Genomic DNA, 22,109 nt, shown 5'->3' with positions numbered 1-22,109 from the left:
ACACTAAATGAGCCCTAGTGTGTGAATGTTGTCTGTCTGTGATGAGGTGGCCTCTTGTCCAGGGTGTACCCCACCCTTTTGCCCGAGTGCAGCAGGGATAGGCTGCAGCCCCACAGGACCTCAAGAGGGACAAGCGGTAGGAAAATGGATGGATGTATGGATGGAGGCCGAGTCGTACCAAAGACTATAAAAATGGGAGCCATTACCTCCCAGCTTATATTTAACATCAAGGGTTGAAATTGGGGGTTAAATCACCAAAATGATTCCCAGACGTGGCCACCTCTGCTGCTCACTGCTCCCCTCACCTCCCAGGAGGTGATCAAGGGTGATGAGTCAAATGCAGAGAATAATATCGCCACACCTAGTGTGTGTGTGACAATCATTGGTAGAAAGAAGAAGAAAAAGCCTCCATCCAAGTCAGCACACTGAGTGTGGATGTAAGCAACTTGTAGTTCTAATTAGCGCCACAAGATGTCAGTAGCTGCATGTGAAGTCTGCCTTCAGCGGCTTTATCTGCAGGTGCTTTAAAAGCTCTGTGACATATTCCAGCTGTGTGATGTGCACCTTAATGCATGTCACACTTTCATTCAAGCCGAAATACCAACACGGGAATCAATACTGACACCCAAGGGTGCCAATTTTCTGCACTTTTGTGTGCGTCGATAAATGTTAATTGTTTAATTTATCAATCTCATTGAGTATTGTAACATTTACAAACTACTTCATTGTGATAAGTGTGCTAACAAGTTGTTATATTTTGCTCTATAGACCGCAATGTATTGCCTAGCTAGGAAGTAGTCTTTGCCATGGAGCTGAATGTGCCAATCCAGGTTTATGTTGCGCCCTACAAAGTGTACGTACTGTATTAGTGTTGTCCATTCATCCATCCATTTTCTACCGCTTTGTCCCTTTTTGGGGTCGCTGGAGCCTATCTCAGCTGCATTCAGGCGGAAGGCGGGGTACAACCCGGACAAGTCGCACACTCATCGCAGGGCTTAAATTAAATTATTTCGATACTTTTTGGTACTTTTTTAAATAAAGGGGACCACAAAAAAATCTATTATTAGCTTTATTGTTTTATCAACCCAGATTTTATCATGGCTTTATTATCCAAACAAATCTAAGTGTACATGAAACATATGTTTTTTATTGCAGTTTTGTTCTTAAATAAAATAGTGAACATACAAGACAACTTGTCTTTTAGTAGTAAGTAAACAAAGACTCCTAATTAGTCTGCAGTAACATATTGTGTCATTTATACACCTATTATTTTATACACATTATTAAAGACAAACTGTAAAAATGAATTATTAATCTACTTGTTCATTTGTTGTTAATATCTGCTTACTTTCTCTTTTAACATGTTCTATCTACACTTCTGTTCAAATGTAATAATCACTTATTCTTCTCTTCTTTGATACTTGACATTAGTTTTGGATGATACCACACATTTAGGTATGGATGTGATACCAAGTAGTTACAGGATCATACATTGGTCATAATTTAAGTCCTCATGTGTCCAGGGACGTATTTACTGATTTCATAAACATAATATAGATTTTTTTTAAATGAAAAAAAAAGTATTCTTGATGCTAAAAAAAAAAAAATCGATGTAATCATAGTAGTATGGACTAGATACGCTACAGCGGACCGGTACTTTTTTAGAGACGGTATAGTACCAACAATCAAATAGATAGTTGTGGAGAGGCGGAGCCGACAGTCCGACAAGGAGGCAGGGCACGCTGGAGCCCGGCCCAAAATGGCAATGAAGAGGCGGGGATGGCGGGGCGGGTCACAGCGGGAGCGAAGCCACAATCGAGCTCAGGTGTGTGGATCGCGCACCTGTACACGATTAATGAATCTCCTCTGGCTGTATAAAAGGGGAGAAGGAGGAGAGAACGAGGCTTGTGCGGAGCGAGAGCAACCCATACAATGACGGAGACGGAGAGCAAGAGGCAGACTAAAGTACGTGCTGCTGAAAAGCAGACGGCGTAGCAAGAGACGCGGCGGAAGAGCGACCCGACCACAGACAAGGTTTTGTTGGAGAATAAACAAGTCAAACCTGCTCACAGTAATGTCCCTACTTGGTGGTCCACGAAACCCACAAGACGACAGTGAAAGTCCTTCACAATAGTCTAGATGTATCTCTGTGGAGTTCCTCAAGGGTCAACCCCAGGTCCCGTACTGTTCCTACTGTACTTTCTACCTTTAGGTGAAATCCTGGTCAAGCACAATGTCTCATTCTATTGTTACACCGGTGATGTTCAGATCTACTTGCCTCTTAAAGCCACAGGACAGGTGGCACTTCAGCCACCATTCGACTGTCTGACTGACATCAAAGCATGGATGAGTGCTGACTTCCTCCACTTTGACGAGAGCAAGACCGAGATCATCGTCTTTGGCGGAACATCTCTAGTTTCGTCTGTCAGTGCTCTCGGTCCTCTGGGTGAAAACATCCGGTCCTCTGTGAGAAATCTCAGGAGTGATCTTCGATAGTGCCTTCAAATTCACCAAACGGGTCAGCTCAGTGGTTATATCATCTCAGAACCCTAGCAAAGAACAAGGCCTATCTCTCCAAGAGCGACCTGGAGACCGCTATCCACACCTTCATCACACACCGGCTAGACAACAACAACAAGTCACTGGACGCCGGCATTGATCCGGCATCACCCCGCCATTTGCAGCTTGTGCGAAACGTGGCTGCCCGTCTCCTCACCGGCACCAAAAACCGCGAGCACATCACCCCAGTCCTGGCCTCACTCCACTGGCTCTCTGTCCGTCACCGCATTGATTTTAAATGACTTTTAATTGTTTTTAAATCCCTAAATGGCCTGGCCCCACAATACCTGACCAAGCTTCTGCGCCATCATACCTGGTCTAGAGCCCTAAGGTCAGCTGACCAACGGCTGTTGGCGGTCCTCAGATCCAGGCTAAAGACCAGAGGGGACAGATCCAGGCTAAAGACCTTTTCTGTTGCCGCCCCTAAGCTCTGGAACAGCCTTTCCCTCCACATTAGGTCAGTCCCAGAGCCTGGGGGTCTTGAAGACCGACCTCTTCTCGCTGGCCTTTAACCTGAGTTGAGTCCACCTACTAGGCCACCATTTCTTGTCCCATTCACCCTGTCTCAGACTCCTGCCACCACCGCTCAGCCATCTGTGCGCTCCAATGAGAGCACCATGGGCCACGCCCACGGGCGTTCCCTCTCTGCTGCAGGCGCACCTCCGCACGGCTGCAGGATATCTGCAATCAGTGCACCTGCCTGGGATGAACGAGGTGCCTCTTTAAGCCCTCACAACCTGCCGTGCCGTGCTGGAGTGTAGTCTTCTGTACCTTTGAAAGGATCTCCTGTCTTTTTTCCATCTTGCTCTTCCCGTGTTTCTGTTGTGTCTGATGTCCCTGTGATCCCCCGTTGTTCCCCTTGCCTCACGGACTGCCTTTTTGGATTCTCGACCTTCCGCTTGGACATGTTTCTTTCGACGCCTCTCGCTCGCCTTGGATCATCTGCCCGCCCCACAGACTTCCGTGTTCCTTGGCTCTCGTTCAACATTTACAGTAACACTTAACAGCTAATCTACAAACATAGTCTTACACCATACACACTCTTGGATTTTGTCACGCTCCATTTCCTTGGTTAGTTCAATTATTATTGTTTGTTTATTATATATAGTGTCTATATATTGCTTCAATAATAAACATTTTAAAAAGTCCAAAGACATGCACTGGGGGATAGGCCCCTCCCACCTCCAAAGACATGCACCGGGGGATAGGCCCCTCCTGCCTCCAAAGACATGCACCTGGGGATAGGTTGATTGGCAACACTAAATGGTCCCTAGTGTGTGAATGTTGTCTGTCTATCTGTGTCGGCCCTGTGATGAGGTGGCGACTTGTCCAGGGTGTACCTGCCTTCCGCCCATGTGCAGCTGAGTTAGGCTCCAGCAACCGTCGCGACCTCAAACAGGACCAGCAGTAGAAAATGGATGGATGGATACAACAAATACTTAGAACTATACGGCCCCCTGGTGTCTGTTGCCGTCACCTCTTCTCAGTCCTTACATAACACTTTTTCTTGTTTAGCTCATTCGTTGTTTATGTTCTTTGTTTGTTTTTTTTTTTTGCTCTATGCTTTTTAACCTGTAAAGCACTTTGGTCCATTATAAAAATAGTTGTAAACGTGCTATATAAGTAATGTTGCCTTGCTAACGCTGCTATAATTAGAGTATTGACGGTGTGATCGCTTTAAGATGAGAAATGTTGAGGATAAATAACGCAGGATTTGTGGTCTACCAACCTCACAGAAGATTCCAGAATATCCAAAAGGACAGTCGCAGGTGGCGGTCCATCCGTCCCTCTCCACGCACCGCCCTCCGTGCAGACAGGGGTCGCTGTCACACGGGTCGCGGCGGATTTGGCAACGTCTTCCTGAGAAACCCGGCGGGCACGAACATCCGGGCCCTAAAATCTGGTCCTGGGGCGGGAAAATTTGACATCAGGCCGCGACGAGGCGGCATCGAGGAGACTAATTTAAGAGTCATTTATGGAAATGCATGCAAATGAGAAAAAGCGAGCAGCTGGGGCTCACCTGGCAACGTCCACCATTGAGGCACCGCCCCTCACAGCTGGCGTTCCCTGATCCCGCAGAAAACACACAAGCGTCAGTCGGACAACGCACGTGTGTACTTTGCATTAAAGCGGCCAATGGGAGGAACACACTCACTGATGTCGCAGTTTGGCCCCGCCCATTCAGGAAGGCAGTCGCACAGGTATCCGCCGATTAGATTCCGGCAAGAACGAGCGTGAACGCAAACGTTCCTCTCGCACTCATCTGTGTCTGGAAGGACAAAAGGAGTCAGCTGTCATAATAATCCATTATTTAAAAAAAAAAAGGTTAGATCACTATCAGATATTGTGAGAGAGAGAGAGAGAGAGAGAGAGAGAGAGAGAGAGAGAGAGAGAGAGAGAGAGAGAAGAGAGCGAGAGAGCTACTGGCTTATTAGCAGTAATGAAACCTGGGGTATGGGGGGGGCGGGGGTTGACACCGACATGAGTGGCGGCGGACTAGAGAGAGAATGAATAAAGAAGAAGTAGACAGCCAATTAGGAGCAATCTAAACTCGCTACTTTGCCAACCACTGCCATCTCTTTTGTCTGATTTGTGATCCAGATAATTGCTTTTCACAAGAGTGGACTTTAATAGTCGCCTACTATACAAAATATGGCCACCCCGTCATCAAGTGTCAAATATATATCTAAAATAAACGAGTAAGATTGCTTTTTTCTTCCTTTTTCTGTGAATAAGGATGTCAAACTCAAGGCCCGGGGGTCACATCTGGCCCTCCATGGACCACAAAAACCTGGAAATAATATGTGTCAACAAAATATCTTATCATTTATTTCTTTAATTTCTTACTAAAGGTAAAAGGGTTTTTTTCCCATATCCACAGGAAAAAACAGTGTCTAATATTGCAGCAAATATTAAATTATCTAACTTTTTTTTTGTTAAAAATCAGATAAATGCTTAAATATCTGCTTTACTTATGATTTGTAAGCAAGTTATCCATCTAAGTGTACACTACAAAGTGACCAGTAGATTTTATTGTAAAATTTACAGAAGTCTTTACAGCAAAAGCCGAGAAATAATGTGTCAATAAAACACCTTTTCTTTTTCTTTCTTTATTTTCTTACTAGGCCCTGCGATGAGGTGGCGACTTCTCCAGGGTGTACACCGCCTTCCGCCCGATTGTAGCTGAGATAGGCGCCAGTGCCCCCTGCTACCCCAAAAGCGGTAGGAAATGGATGGATGGATTTTCTTACTAAAAGGTGTTGGGGTTTTTTTTCCGTTTTGACAGGGAAAAAAAATGTGTTTCCAATATTGCAACAAATATATTATCAAACCTTTTTGGTCAAAATCCAAATAAATACTTCAATATCTGCTGAACTTATGATTTGGAAGCAAGTTATCTATCAAATTGTACACTTTAAAAATGACCAATAGCTTTTAATGTAAAATGTATGGAGATTTTTACAGCATATTTGTATAAGTTGAGAAAAAAAAACAACCAAGGTTTGTTTTTTTACAGTAAAATTCTGTCGACTGAGCTGTCAGTTTTGTTTTTTTACGGTAAATACCACGGTTAATGTTTTTACGGTGTATTACTGTACAGTACCACATTTTATTATGGTAAAAAACTGGCAGCTAAATTGCCAAAATAAAATGTATTATATGGCCACCACTTCATGAAGTGTAAAAATATATTTAAAATAAACAAGTATGTAGTAGGCTTTGCTACATGTCTTAAAATAAAACCAGGCAGCTACAGAAGTGGGTCGTAAGATTGTTTTTTTATTTTGTTTTTCTGTGAATAAGCTAAGCCACGGGTGTCAAACTCAAGGCCCGAGGTCAGATCTGGTCCTTCACCTCATTTTATATTCCCTGCAAAAGCCTGGAAATAATGTCTCAATAAAATACCTTATAATTTGTGAAGTGAATTATATTTATACAGCGCTTTTTCTCTAGGGACTCAAAGCGCTTTACATAGTGAAACCCAATATCTAAGTTACATTTAAAGCAGTGTGGGTGGCACTGGGAGCAGGTGGGTAAAGTGTCTTGCCCAAGGACACAACGGCAGTGACTAGGATGGCAGAAGCGGGAATCGAACCTGCAACCCTCAAGTTGCTGGCACAGCCACTCTACCAACCGAGCTAAACTAAAAATTTCTCTCTTTAGTTTTTTTACTAATTGTATTGGGGTTTTTTTTTATTAAAAAATCAGATAAATACTAAAATATCTGTTTTACTTATGATTTGTAAGCAAGTTATCCATCTAAGTGTACACTACAAAAGTGACTAGTAGATTTCCCTGTAAAATTTACAAAGGTTTTTACAGCAAAGGCTTGGAAATAATGTGTCAATAAAACACCTTATCATTTCTTAATTTAAATTCTTACTAAAGGTGTAAAAGATATTTTCCCATGTCCAAATGAAAAAAAAATAGCGTCAAATATTGAAACAAATATTAAATTATCTAACTTTTTAATTTAAAAAATCAGATGAAAGCTCAAATATCTGCTTAACTTATGATTTGGAAGCAAGTTATCCATCTAAGTGTACACTACAAAAGTGAAAAATAGATTTTACTGTAAAATTTACAGAGGTTTTTTACAGCAAAAGCCTGGAAATAATGTGTGTCAATAAAACACCTTATTTTTTCTTTGTTTATTTTCTTACTCAAAGTGTTAGGGTTTTTTTTTTTTTCATTTTGACAGTTCTCCTGGCAACCTCCAAACCCAGTCTGGTCCATCAGATTGCCAGATGGAAAAGTGTGATTCATCAGTCCAGAGAAGGCGTTTCCACTGTTCTAGAGTCCAGTGGTGATGTCCTTTACACCACTGCATCCCACACTTTGCATTGGACTTGGTGATGTATGACTTAGATGCAGCTGCTCGGCCATGGAAACCCATTCCATGAAGCTCTCTGCGTACTGTACGTGGGCTAATTGGAAGTTTGGAGCTGTGTAGCAAGTGACTGTGCAGAAAGTCTTTGCACTATGCTGACCTCTCTGTCAGTTTACCTGGCCTACCACTTGCTGGCTGAGTTGCTGTTGTTCCCAAACTCTTCACTTTTCTTATAATTAAGTTGACTTTGGAATATTTAGGAGCGAGGACATTTCAGGACAGGATTTGTTGCATCCTATGACAGTTCCATGCTGGAAATCACTGAGAGCGGCCCATTCTTTCACAAATGTTTGTAGAAACAGTCTCCATGCCTAAGTGCTGGATTTGATACACCGGGCCAAGTGATTAGGACACCTGGTTCTCATCACATGGATGGCTGGACAAATACTTTTGGCAATATAGTGTATGTGTCAGTGTCTGGTGCCTCATCATGTTTTGACCATATGGCAATGCCAGTGGTCAACCTGCAGTCCGAGGTCAGGTTGTTTATGGCCTGCCTTTGCAAGCAGTGTGTGTGTGTGTGTGTGTGTGTGTGTGTGTGTGTGTGTGTGTGTGTGTGTGTGTGTGTGTGTGCTACAGGGGATGATGCAGTGTAAGACAGGGGGAATCATGGTGAAATATGGTTCTTTATTTCCACCATACAATCCCCAGTCTAGGCAGCGTGTGCACGTGTCCTGACTGTGGACCAGATCTTCCTCCCTGACAACAATCTGTCACATTATGCCCGGAGGAACACGCTCGTCGCTTTGAATGAATGCAGCACAAAAATAGTGGAGGTGCAGCCCGGAAGGCTCCATGGGAGAATGATGGGTTTGTTTCTTCAATTTGACATTTCACTCATAGAAATGCAGGCGTCGCTACTATTGCAACACTCTTTTACAATTAGCACAGAGTTTCCTGCAGCGCTTTGTTGTTAAGGCGGCCGCCTTAACAACAAAGAGCCACCGCCTAAACTAAAGTCTTAAAAAAATGTGTATATATATATATATATATATATATATATATTAGGGGTGGGCAAATTAATGCGTTAATTACGAGTTAACTCATCAATCTATTAACGCCAACAATTATTTTATCGCACATTTGCGTATATTGTTTCCATGCTTTTATTTTGTTAACGCCTTTTCTTAACAAGATGGCATCTCCCGGATGTACTTCGGCGTGGAGGGGCTCTTGGTAAAGATGCAACATTTGGCAAAAATACCGGACAATTCTGCAAATGTCATGGCTGGCTTACAGCGTGGTCACTCCGGGATCACTTACGACCGCCAGACAATTCTGAATGTGGATAGATCGGGCCGTTTTGGACTGAATGAGGCGTGCTTGCTAGACCGGCTAGCTAGCATGGGAATAATTTGCCGGCTACATCCAGCGGCCTGTGAAGCAGCGGAGTATATGTGTTGTCTGTCTATTTATGAATAATGCAGACCAGGAGTGTTGGCTGAGTTCTTAACGTTTGCTTTCAGAGCGTGCATATCACAACATACAAGATGTCGTCATGGCGACACAACCTATACCGGGCTACCGCGCATGCTCCTCACTCCTGTTGCATGCTGGGTAGGGTAGTTCTTTTTTTCCCTGGCTCATAACATCACAATATAGTCCCATGTATATGATGCCTTCAGTTTATCAAAGCACCAAGCAAACAATCGGAAAATTCCCATCATATCAATTCCTAGATATGGTCATAATTATTTTAAGTGCACTACGCAGAAGAAACACAACATTATTAATATTGCTACTACGGATAATTTGATCCAAAATTCCCTAAAACAGCCCACTACCTATAATATAGGTTTTTTAAACATAAGATCCCTGATAAAAAAAATGTTTCTGCTGTTAGCTCAGAAATTGCCTGTTCAGATGTTATGATTGTGGCTCAGAGATTTGTATGTAGATTATATTTATTTTCCATAATTATATTTATTTTCCATTTATTTTCCAGGATAACTTAAATACCCTGGCAGTGGCAATAAGCTTAAATGTTTGTATTTACATTTTTGGAGTTGATTTTCATCAAATATGCTATTTAACTGCTACTGTTTAACAAGGACTGATTTAAATTGTGTTTGCACAACAAATGTTTTGGCACTTTTGTTCATGTGGGACAATATTCCAATAAAGGTGCACTACACAACACTTTTGAATTCATTATTGGGCTTTGTGTATACAATGCAGTTAATCGCGATTAATCGGAGAAATAGTGCGATTAACTTCGATTAAAATGTTTAATCGTTGCCCAGCCCTAATATATTTATATATCACATCCTGTTTTACTGTCACACCGTCAGACATGCATGGAGAGTTTTCACGACGACACACTTGGGCTTCAACGAGAGATCATCTTCACCTACTGACCCAGTTGGCAGGTCCTGCCGCTCCATCCGGGCGGGCAGAGGCAGCGGTAACCTCCCGGAGTCTCCTGACATGTTGCACCTCGTCCACATGGACTTCGGTCGCATCGCTTCACCGCTGTGAGGAAGAAAAAATGCCCATCAGTTACTGACGTGTGCATGTGTGTGTGTGTGTGTGTTGCCACTCAGTGCAGGTGTGTGCACGGTGAAGTGGTCTGCGGAAGCTTCTCAGTGGCTTTCATTAGTTTCTGCTGCTGTGGTTGCTGAGCAAAGAGTGATAAAAGCAATCCTGTGCTGCTTCTCATCACTCACAACATTCAGAGAGGAAAAGTGTGTTTCAGTTAAGAGGGACGGCGATGAGAAACCATGGAGGTTAAATTGCTGTCTTCTGCTCATCTCAAATGGGTTTTTAAGTGGTGACAACATGGAAGAGTGAGCTTACATCCATGAATGTGTGACATGCTGAGCATTCCAGTCCTGTAGGTGGGAGTAAAGTGAATTATATTTATATAGCACTTTACATAGTGAAAGCCAATATGTAAGTTCCATTTAAAGCAGTGTGGGTGGCACTGGGAGCAGGTGGGTAAAGTGTCTTGCCCAAGGACACAACGGCAGAGACTAGGATAGCGGAAGCGGGGATCGAACCAGGAACCCTCAAGTTGCTGGCACGGCTGCTCTACCAACCGAGTTATGTCGCCCTATTAAAGAGCTGGAACAATATTTTGACTCGGGGGCCACATTGAGAGAACGAGTGCCTCTTGGGGGCCAATGTATGTTAATGATGTGTACACATTTAGCTGTGAAAGCTGATGTACAATATGTGTGTTGGGATGCATTTTTTTTCAGGAACACTAATACCAAAAGTCACAATATCCTGTAGAGTCCTATGAAAATTATGACAGACCACCTCAAAAAAACAGAATGGAATTTTATAGTTTTTGTACTGAATGGGTCACCCAAAATGTACATGAAAATAAAGAAAAGTGGGATTTACAATATTATCTATGAACAATAAAATACTGAATATTAACAACATATGAACATCTCTCCTCTTTTGTGTGGGATTTATAATATTAACTATGAACGATAAAACACTGAATATTAACATATGAACATTGCTCCTCTTTTACATGGGATTTACAATACTAACTATGAACTATAAAATACTGAATAATTAACAACATATGAACGTCGCTCCTCTTGTGTGTGATGTACAATATTATCTATGAACAATAAAACACTGAATATTAACAACATATGAATGTCACTTTTCTTTCACATGGGATTTACAATATTAACTATGAACAATAAAACACTGAATATTAACATATGAACATTGCTCCTCTTTTACATGGGATTTACAATATTAACTATGAACTATAAAACACTGAATAATTAACAACATATGAACGTCGCTCCTCTTGTGTGTGATGTACAATATTATCTATGAACAATAAAACACTGAATATTAACAACACATGAATGTCACTTTTCTTTCACATGGGATTTACAATATTAACTATGAACAATAAAACACTGAATATTAACAACATTGAATATCGCTCCTCTTTTACATGGGAGTTACAATATTAACTATGAACAATAAACTACTGAATATTAACATATGAACATTACTCTTCTTTTATGTGGGATTTAAAATATTAACTATGAACGATAAACTACTGAATATTAACATATGAAAATTACTCTTCTTTTATGTGGGATTTAAAATATCAACTATGAACGATAAAACACTGAATATTAACAACATATAAACATCGCTCCTCTTGTGTGGTATTTACAATATTAACTATGAACGATAAAACACTGAATATTAACAACATATGAACTTATTTTACTTCTCAGAGCAGCTCCTCCATAGTTGTGTATATTTTACAATCGAGCAAAACACAACAAAAATGTAACAAACAGCAAAATATGAATGCAAAGTGTAATAAACACCTACAATATGATATATCACGTAAAAATCTGCTTCTGCATCTGTTCCTGACACATGTGTTTGGGGCTGGCTGCTCTGGAAACAAGCCCCGCCCACTCTGCTTTGTTCCTGGTCTGAGCTGCCGTGACCCAGATGACCCTAATAACTCCTAGAACACCCAAAAAAGCAGATTTCCACCATTGAAATACTTTCTACTTATGCTGATTTAAAAAACGCACATCATAATGGCAGCTACAGTTTGGGAGTTAAAGATCAAAAAACGTCTGGCGGGCCGGATTGAAAATCATTTTCATACGACACACTCAGACACTGAAAAGGGGCTTTATTGTATGTACTTTGGCGCCAACTTTTGGATGAATTTGATCACTGCAGGTGCTCCTGGTTGAAAATGTGCGTCCTCTTCCGTGCCATAAACCGGATGTATAACCGTCTGTAGCATTTCTGCTGGAAGGGATTCTTCGTTCATCACTCAAAGCAACGCTTGTAAGTTTTCCAATATAACTACAACAATTCACACTTACCGAACCGTCCCATGTGCGATGTCTGTGGGAGTGTTTTTATACGTATTTTTGTATGGGCTATTGTAATGTAATCAAGCTAGTATCATTAGGATTAGTGAACATGCAAGAAAGATTACAAATGTATGCGTTATATTATAACTTACGGCTTTCTTTTTGTATTGTTTCAGTTTGGTAAGTCCACCGATATGTCACCATGGAGTTACTGAGTCGGTTAGCTAATTAGAGAGCCAGCTTCTGCAGCTATTTGGTCCATGAAAATTACTTCTGTTTTGTTTGATCAGCCGTTTTACCTCTGTGTGACAGGCACCGTTTGGAAACAATTAACGTAGGTAAATAAACAACCACAAAATCTTTCGTACTGGTATTTATCTGCAGATTATAGTCCGGTGCGGCTAATATACGTTAAAATATTTATTTCTTCTAAAATGTAGTGGGTGTGGCTTAAATACCGTTGCGCTCGGAACATAAAATGTTGTTCGAGGTTTTTTTAGACACTTTCCTTGTGTTTTTACTGAAAAACTGCTAGCAATGTGAAGAAGACACAAATAAGGGTATAGACGTGGGATCTTGGGTAAAATTCCAAAATAAAGCGCATATTTCTTTAGAGACATCAACAATTTTGCACAATATTTGAATCATTTGGGATTTAGAGGAAACCACCATGACAAAGTTCCCATGCTTATTGGCGCTCTGTCTACATATCCCTCCTGACTCTTTCCCATTGACGTAACCTGTCACAACAACCACTTTCCACAAACCTGACCCTAAATCACAGCCCCAGCAATAACGGCCCCCAGCCCACCCAAAACTAAACAGAGCGTCCCAAACAAACATAGACTTTAATTAACATTGCTTGTTAGTCCAAACTGTGGCATGAGATCAACCAAACGACAGAAGAACAACTCCTTCATGTTCATCTTGCACTCGTCATGATAATGAGATGCAACATTTTGTTATTGTTGTGTATACACGCCAGCAAGCAAACCTGGAGAGAGGGTGACAGCAGCAATGTATTTACACTCTCAGATGTGACCTACACCTGGCCAATCTGATAATACCCACGCACGCACGCACACACGCACACAAACACACACACACACACACACACACACACACACACACACACACACACACACACACACACACATTCTTGTATTTGTTACTTTCTGAAAAAATGCCTCCCTCTTTAGGACCACCCTTTCTAGATATATAAATATTTGTATTTACAACATTAATAATATATACATACTATGCAAATATAAAAAAAGCTTGTTGTGAAAAATAAGAGTTGGAATTTCACAAGAAAAATGTAGAATTTTGGCAGTATTATAATAAAAGTCTTCATTTTATTCAGCGCAAGTGAATATTTTACAAGAAAAACTAAACATTTGTGCAATATTATAATAAAAGTTGGAATTTTACTCAATAACAGACGCAATTTTACAAGAAAAACTCAAAATTCTGGCAATTTTAAGAAAGGTCGTAACTTTACTCGACAAAAGTCACAATTAAAAAAAAAAAATCTAAAATGTTGGCATTATTATAATAATAATCGGAATTTTACTTGCAAATTTTACAAGAACACCAAAAAAATTGTCAAAAGTGTGATACAAGTCAGAATTTTAAATGACAAATTTCACCATTTTCCAGTAAAATGTAATAATTTTACATAAAAAATAATACTCTTACAAGAAAATATTGCGATATTATGGAAACAAAGAATATCAGAAATTGTTCCCAATTTTATAAGAGAAAAGTTGACACATTGTGAGAAAAAAGACTTCTTTTGTTTATTTAAAAATATATAGATTTTTGTTTGGAATTGGTTTTAATTGTCAATATGTACCTCAAATTATTACAGTATGTCTCTATATACATTATTTATTTGTATTAGTTTTGGCCTAAAGGGGCTAATTTCAATGTCTTACACACACTTATTTCATATGTTGACCAAAGGGCAAGCACTTCAAATTTTTACACACACTTGTTATTTCATATGTTGACCAGGGGGGAGCACTTCATTTTCTTACAAACACTTGTTATTTCATATGTTGACCAGAGGGGGAGCACTTCATTTTCTTACAAACACTTGTTATTTCATATGTTGACCAGAGGGGGAGCACTTCATCTTCTTACACACAGTTATTTCATATGTTGACCAGAGGGGGAGCACTTCATTTTCTTACAAACACTTGTTATTTCATATGTTGACCAGAGGGGGAGCACTTCATCTTCTTACACACAGTTATTTCATATGTTGACCAGAGGGGGAGCACTTTTAAAAACGACACAATGTGAACAATCCCTCCTTTTTGGGACCGCCCTCATTTTGATAGATGTCACCACAAATGAGACATTGTCTGTTAGATGCAATGTTATTGGGACCATGATTTATGTCATCACTTGTTCACAACTCCTCATATGGAAGATACTGTTCCTTCTTCATGTCTCAAGAAGGGTAGAAATACAAGAACACACACACACACACACACACACACACACACACACACACACACACACACACACACACACACACACACACACACACACACACACACACACAGACAGACAGACACACACACACACACTTAATGGCCACATAAACACATGAGGTCAGACCGCTTTGACAGCTGACTTGTTACTCCAGCAAAACATGTTTGACCTTTGTTCTTGCGTCAGAGCACACAAGTCTGAGAGGAGATGAGGCGTGAGGGGAAAGTGGAGTGCAGGCGTGCAGGTGTGCAGGTATAGTAGCATCCCAACATTATATCCTGCAGCTTGTCTCTGTTTTGCACTCAAGGGGTGCTTTCAGTTCCAGTAGTATCTCACAGGAGAGAATACAGCCTTTGTTTTTTCAGCCAGCATTCTGTTTATGGCAGAACTTCAGAACTTATCCAGGTTCTGTATCAGGGGTATTTCACTGAATTGTTTTGGGGGCCACATTTTCAGAAAGCTGAGGAGGTGTAGGAAAACACGTGCAAACTTGGTATGTGTACAATATGGATGAAGTCTCGGAGGTGAGCAGAATGTAATATTTAGCTCGTGTGTGTTCATGGCTATGCAGCATATATCAGCAGAGACACAATACTTGCAGGAGAAGATGCAAATATGATCATTGAACACGGGCAATGTGGTTATCACAGTTCTCTAGGCGCTATTTTGCCTTTTTATTGAGTACTTTTGAAAAGTATGTGCAGTGGCCGTGAGAAAAGAGGTGATCACACTACAAAGACACACAATGGACAGAGAATCTTCTGTCCTACAAACATACTGTATCATCTATTCAGCAATATACACACACACATATATATATACATATATATATATATATATATATATATATATATATATATATTTCCACACAAATACACACATACATAAATATACACACATATATATAGACACATATACATATATACAAACCCCGTTTCCACATGAGTTGGGAAATGGTGTTAGATGTAAATATAAACAGAATACAATGATTTGCAAATCATTTTCAAGCCATATTCAGTTGAATATGCTACAAAGACAACATATTTGATGTTCAAACTCATAAACTTTTTTTTTTTCTGCAAATAATCATTAACTTTAGAATTTGATGCCAGCCACACGTGACAAAGAAGTTGGGAAAGGTGGCAATAAATACTGATAAAGTTGGGGAATGCTCATCAAACACTTATTTGGAACATCCCACAGGTGTGCAGGCTAATTGGGAACAGGTGGGTGCCATGATTGGGTATAAAAACAGCTTCCCAAAAAATGCTCAGTCTTTCACAAGAAAGGATGGGGCGAGGTACACCCCTTTGTCCACAACTGTGTGAGCAAATAGTCAAACAGTTTAAGAACAACCTTTCTCAAAGTGCAATTGCAAGACATTTAGGGATTTCAACATCTACGCTCCATAATATCATCAAAAGGTTCAGAGAATCCGGAGAAATCACTCCACGTAAGCGGCATGGCCGGAAACCAACATTGAATGACCGTGACCTTCCATCCCTCAGACGGCACTGTATCAAAAACTGACATCAATCTCTAAAGGATATCGCCACATGGGCTCAGGAACACTTCAGAAAACCACAGTCACTAAATACAGTTGGTCGCTACATCTGTAAGTGCAAGTTAAAGCTCTACTATGCAAAGTGAAAGCCATTTATCAACAACATCCAGAAATGCTGACAGCTTCTCTGGGCCTGAGCTCATCAAAGATGGACTGATGAAAAGTGGAAAAGTGTTCTGTGGTCTGACGAGTCCACATTTCAGATTGTTTTCGGAAATATTCGACATCGTGTCATCCGGACCAAAGGGGAAGCGAACCATCCAGACTGTTATCGACGCAAAGTGTAAAAGCCAGCATGTGTGATGGTATGGGGGTGCATTAGTGCCCAAGGCATGGGTAACTTACACATCTGTGAAGGCACCATTAATGCTGAGAGGTACATACAGGTTTTGGAACAACATATGCTGCCATCTAAGCGCCGTCATTTTCATGGACGCCCCTGCTTATTTCAGCAAGACAATGCCAAGCCACATTCAGCACGTGTTACAACAGCGTGGCTTCGTAAAAAAAAAAGAGCGTGGGTACTTTCCTAGCCCACCTGCAGTCCAGACCTGTCTCCAATGGAAAATAAGTGGCTTATAATGAAGCGTAAAATACGACAACGACTGAAGCTCTACATAAAACAAGAATGGGAAAGAATTCCACTTTCAAAGCTTCAACAATTAGTTTCCTCAGTTCCCAAACGTTTATTGAGTGTTGTTAAAAGAAAAGGTGATGTAACACAGTGGTGAACATGCCCTTTCCCAACTACTTTGTCACGTGTTGCAGCCATGAAATTCTAAGTTAATTATCATTTGCAAAAAAAAAATAAAGTTTATCAGTTTGAACATCAAATATGTTGTCTTTGTAGCATATTCAACTGAATATGGCTTGAAACGGATTTGCAAATCATTGTATTCTGTTTATATTTACATCTAACACAATTTCCCAACTCCTATGGAAACAGGGTTTGTAAGTTCCATTTAAAGCAGTGTGGGTGGCACTGGGAGCAGGTGGGTAAAGTGTCTTGCTCAAGGACACAACAGCAGGGACTAGGATGGCAGAAGCGGGGATCGAACCTGGAACCCTCAAGTTGCTGCCATAGCCAGTCTACTAACGAGCTGTGTGTGTGTGAGTTACCGTCTGCACAAGTCAGTCCCGTCCAGCCATCAGCACAGATGCAGCTGAAGCCAGTGGGGTTCTCCAATTAAAAAAAGGCCATATCGCCCAGCCCTATATCACGGTATCTGTAAAGTATTATCCCACATTTCATGTTTTGTTAGTATACAGACTCGTGCAGTCATATGAAACATGCAACACTTTTCACTACATTCACACAATAGGCAGCAGAAGAGAATGTAGATGATGATGATGATGATGATGATGACGCAGGATGTGAAAGTTTGCTCACCAAGTTCACAGTTGCGTCCTTTGAAACCTTCCTGGCACTCACACTGGTACTCGTTGGGCTCGGTGTTGGTGCAGGTGCCGGAGTTCTTGCAGGGTTGGTGAGTCCCACAGTAGTTCAGGTCTGCATCAGAGAGATAGAGAGTAATGTTGTGTGACATGTGACATGTGAATAATGACAGGCTTGTATGGAATATGATGACAGAGGAAGTGACTTGCACAGGAAAGACATTACAGCACATGTCCATCTTTAGAAAGTGTTAAGGCGAGGGCATCGTTCTTACATCGCTGCTTGTTTGTCCAAAATGGAATAAAGAATAATTCATCCTCTCAGAAAATTGCTTAAAGTATATATAATCGTCATCCCTGAGCATTCAGACAGTCTACCTGCAAAAAACAAGGCTACTTTAAAAAAAAAACAGTCAATGATATTCAATATATAAATTAAGTAAAAGTAAATCAAAACATAAATCTTATTTTAACACAGTACATGTTTGTTTGTATATATATATATATATTTATATATATATATATATACATAAATATATATATGTATATATTTATGTATCATCAGGAGATTTTTCTCCTGATGATTGAGGGAACCCCTCATGAAACAGATCTGTAGAGATGAAGTAGTCTTGTGATTTTTTCCCACACTTACATACATATATATATATATATATATATATGTATATGTGTGTGTGTGTGTTGTGTGTGTGTATATATATATATACACACACACATACATGTATATATATATATATATATATATATATATATATATATATATATATATACACACACACACACACACACACACACACACGTGTGTATATATATATATATATATATATATTATATATATATATACATCAAAACTATGAATTAACACTAAAGGTGAAATAAATAAAAACATGTTTTAGAGTCTAGTTTCTTCAAAATAGCCACACTTTGCTCTGAATACTGCTTTGCACACTCTTGGCATTCTAGTAGTTTTGATGTGACAATCTACAATGTAAATAGTTATAAAAATAAAGAAAACACATTGAATGAGGACAAGGTGTGGACATACACACACATATGTATATATATATATATATATATATATATATATATATATATAAGTAAGCATAAGCAAGTAAGCGTGTGTGCGTGCGTTTGTACCATGTATGAAATATAAAAAGAACATAATACAATAATCAAATACATATAATTCACATTATTATTAGTGTTATCCAAACCTAATTTATGGTTCGTACTGAAAATGAAAAATAAATATATTAATGAATGACAAAGAAAGTAAAAAAAAAAAAAAAAGTATAAAAAAAACAATATAAATGTAAAGGAATACAAAAGAAAATAAAAGTACAGTCATAGAACCCAATATGAAACTATAGTTATTGAAATGTAAACCCTGTTGTGTTGTGATGTTGTACATGTTTGTATACCTTTGTCGCACAGCAGACCTCCCCAGTTGACGTCACACACACACTGCCATGGTTCACCACAGCTGCCGTACACACACCCGGGGAAGGTCACACAGCGGTCACACAGAGGCCCCGTCCAGCCGTAGTGACACCTGCAGAGTGGAGGATGGAACAGGTGAGCAACAATTACAACTTCAATAAAATGATGACACACTCTGACCACATGTACCACCTGTACTTCTACATTTCTTTATAGCAAGCACTTTGAAAGTTTAACAGTATCAGCACAATATTTTTACTAGTTTACTCATAATGGAACAAAACAAAGTCAATAACAATTAATCCAGGGGTGTCCAAAGTGCGGCCTGGGGGCCATTTGCGGCCCACATGCACATTCTAAAAATACTATTTAAAAAAACAAACAAACATAAAAAGTGATATAAAAGAGCCAACGGGTGAAATGTAACAAGAAATGTTGCAATGTTGACTCTAATAACACAAAGCTGCCATGCAGGCTGTTTCTGTCATTAAAAAAAATAATGAATCAAAATCAATGACATTATGAATTATTGACTTATTCCAGGCTCCAAGAACATCACATTAAAGGCCTACTAAAATGAGATTTTCTTATGTGTCATACTTGATCATTTTGCAATATTGCCATATTTTTGCTGAAAGGATTTAGTAGAGAACATCCACGATAAAGTTCGCAACTTTCGGTGCTAAGAGAAAAGCCTTGCCTGTACCGGAAGTCGCAGACGATAACATCACATGTTGATGGCTCCTCACATATTCACATAGATTTTAATGGGAGCCTCCAACAAAAACAGCTAACATCGATAACTTCTATAAACAAGTTATCAATGCTTTTGATCAGAAGGAGCTGCGCATGGACTTCATTTATAAGTAAAGGTAAGACCATAATAACGGTTTTTTTTATTAAATGTGCTTTTCATGATGGTATCCTTACATCACACTCAAATTTTTAAGCGCAGGCCTAAATTTACCGCATGCCTTTGGTAAGTGCCGGAGTAAGAAGAGGTTTTTAAATAATTAGCGCATGCTTGCCTTTACCGCATGCCTTTGGTAAACACCAGAGTGAGAAGAAGTTTCAAATTAATTAGCGCCTTGGCAGCAATTCAAGGAAATACGGTATGTAAATAAAATAAATACCTGAATTTCAATGAATTCTCGCAATAAATATACTCCTCCCCTTTATTCCCGTCCTGCCCCGCCCCCCCAGTCTCCTGAATTCGGAGGTCTCAAGGTTGGCAAGTATGCACTTCGCCATGCTGCACATCACATACCTTTTTACCTGCATGCTGTCTCTGCATGTTAGGATCACGACAAACCATCCTTGACGTGTTCCGACTTCTACTAAGCAAATGACTACCTGCTGCCCCCTACTGGAGTACTACATGGTTACCCTGCTATGCTCTACAACGGCACATTATTTTGCAGATTATAATCATTGATTTACAAAAATACATATTTTGGACCAATGAGGTGAAGTTGCATGATTTCCCAGGGCACACCAGACAATATGTCACAGCACAGTGGTTGAAAAACTGGGAATAATCCACACTGAGAGACCTGGATCGGCAATGGCAATCATGTTCTTTTCCAAGAAAATAGGCTGATACTGATTGGTCAGCGATGGATGGTGCATTCCTAGCAGCCCAGTAGTTGTGCTAAATGTCCCACACTGGATGGAACTCACTTGCATTCTCCAGGCAGCGTGCAGGAGCCGTGGGCCTGGTGACATCCTTGCTTGCACAGCGCTGCAAACACACACATTGGACACAACATGAGAGAAGATAAAAAAGCCAAACACACACATTGGACACAACATGAGAGAAGATAAAAAAGCCAAACACACACATTGGACACAACATAAGAGAACATAAAAAAGCCAAAGCAAGCTACAATCCATCACTGGCAGTAGAGGGCAACGCCCGAGCTCATTTTTTAAAACTTCCTGCTCGTCCTGCCATCCAATCAACAACCCGCTGAGGAGGAAGTGGCACCGAGTCGGGCCGAGACGTGTTGGTATTTGCTGCAGGATGTCCCTGTTGCGAATTCATGACATGTCTTTTCCCCGCCGTTTCCACCTTGGTTTCCTCTGGTCGTGCACACATGGAGACCAGGATCCCCCACATTTCAACAACATTAATAAAGTGTATCTTTTCAAGAGTCAATACATGAAACTGGGATATAATTTAGAGAAGAGGTCTTCAACATTAGACGCAGGGTCGTAAAAATGCTTTTGATTTGACTTTTTATACAATAATTGTTCTATTCCCCTCACAATGTTCAATGTCTTGAAAGACACAACATGGATTCAAAACACAGAGTGGTGGAGTTTACAAAAAGCAGCGTCAGGTTCAAACACTGATGACATCTATTAAAACAGACCAGAAGCAAGGAATCATGCAGAGACAGAGTTCAATTTCGCTCAATTGAGGAGACACATGTTTTGGGCTGTATTCTAGATACAGATCCAAACTACGTTCTTAAAGTCCCGCCCTCGTTCTTCCTCTATTTATTTCGGAAGGTCTCTAGTGACATCACTGCAGCTGTCACTGAGGGAAGGGGTAATCTCGACAACTCCAGTTAGACACAATATATAGTATACAAATATGCATATGTGTTGACGCTAGTGATATCGCCTTGTCTCTGCTCTTTCTGCGTCACATCTGTCACGCGGGGGTCACATCTTTATGCGGGATCGTTCCTCCAAAGCAACACGGACACTCTGGACGAAAACGTAAAGGTAGGATATGATTTAATAAATAACACACCGTACCAAACAAACAGAAACAAACAAAAGAAAAGTGTGCCGAACGCACGGGAAGTTAAGGCAACAACTTAGCACAGAGTCTAGAACAGGAACACATTACTGTTGCTTACCGCAAACAAGGAAGCCAGGACGAGTGATCAAATAGGCAGGCTTA

At 40.2% G+C, this 22,109-nt stretch overlaps 1 protein-coding gene across 1 annotated transcript in view; it reads right to left on the bottom strand.

The window, feature by feature from the left end:
• LOC133537254 (protein jagged-2) overlaps positions 1 to 22,109 on the bottom strand; it is an 89,840-nt gene that overhangs the window by 2,433 nt on the left and 65,298 nt on the right. The window contains 9 exon segments of the mRNA XM_061878218.1: positions 4,289 to 4,465; positions 4,580 to 4,626; positions 4,715 to 4,828; positions 9,809 to 9,922; positions 17,462 to 17,554; positions 17,649 to 17,671; positions 17,726 to 17,852; positions 19,177 to 19,307; positions 20,876 to 20,936. Coding sequence (XP_061734202.1) covers positions 4,289 to 4,465; positions 4,580 to 4,626; positions 4,715 to 4,828; positions 9,809 to 9,922; positions 17,462 to 17,554; positions 17,649 to 17,671; positions 17,726 to 17,852; positions 19,177 to 19,307; positions 20,876 to 20,936 — 887 coding nt within the window.

The sequence above is a fragment of the Nerophis ophidion genome, linkage group LG18, assembly GCF_033978795.1.
Source record: "Nerophis ophidion isolate RoL-2023_Sa linkage group LG18, RoL_Noph_v1.0, whole genome shotgun sequence".
In the NCBI taxonomy this organism is placed as follows: Eukaryota; Metazoa; Chordata; class Actinopteri; order Syngnathiformes; family Syngnathidae; genus Nerophis; species Nerophis ophidion.
Note: the sequence above shows the minus strand (reverse complement) of the source record. Positions and strands in the feature narration are given on the sequence as shown.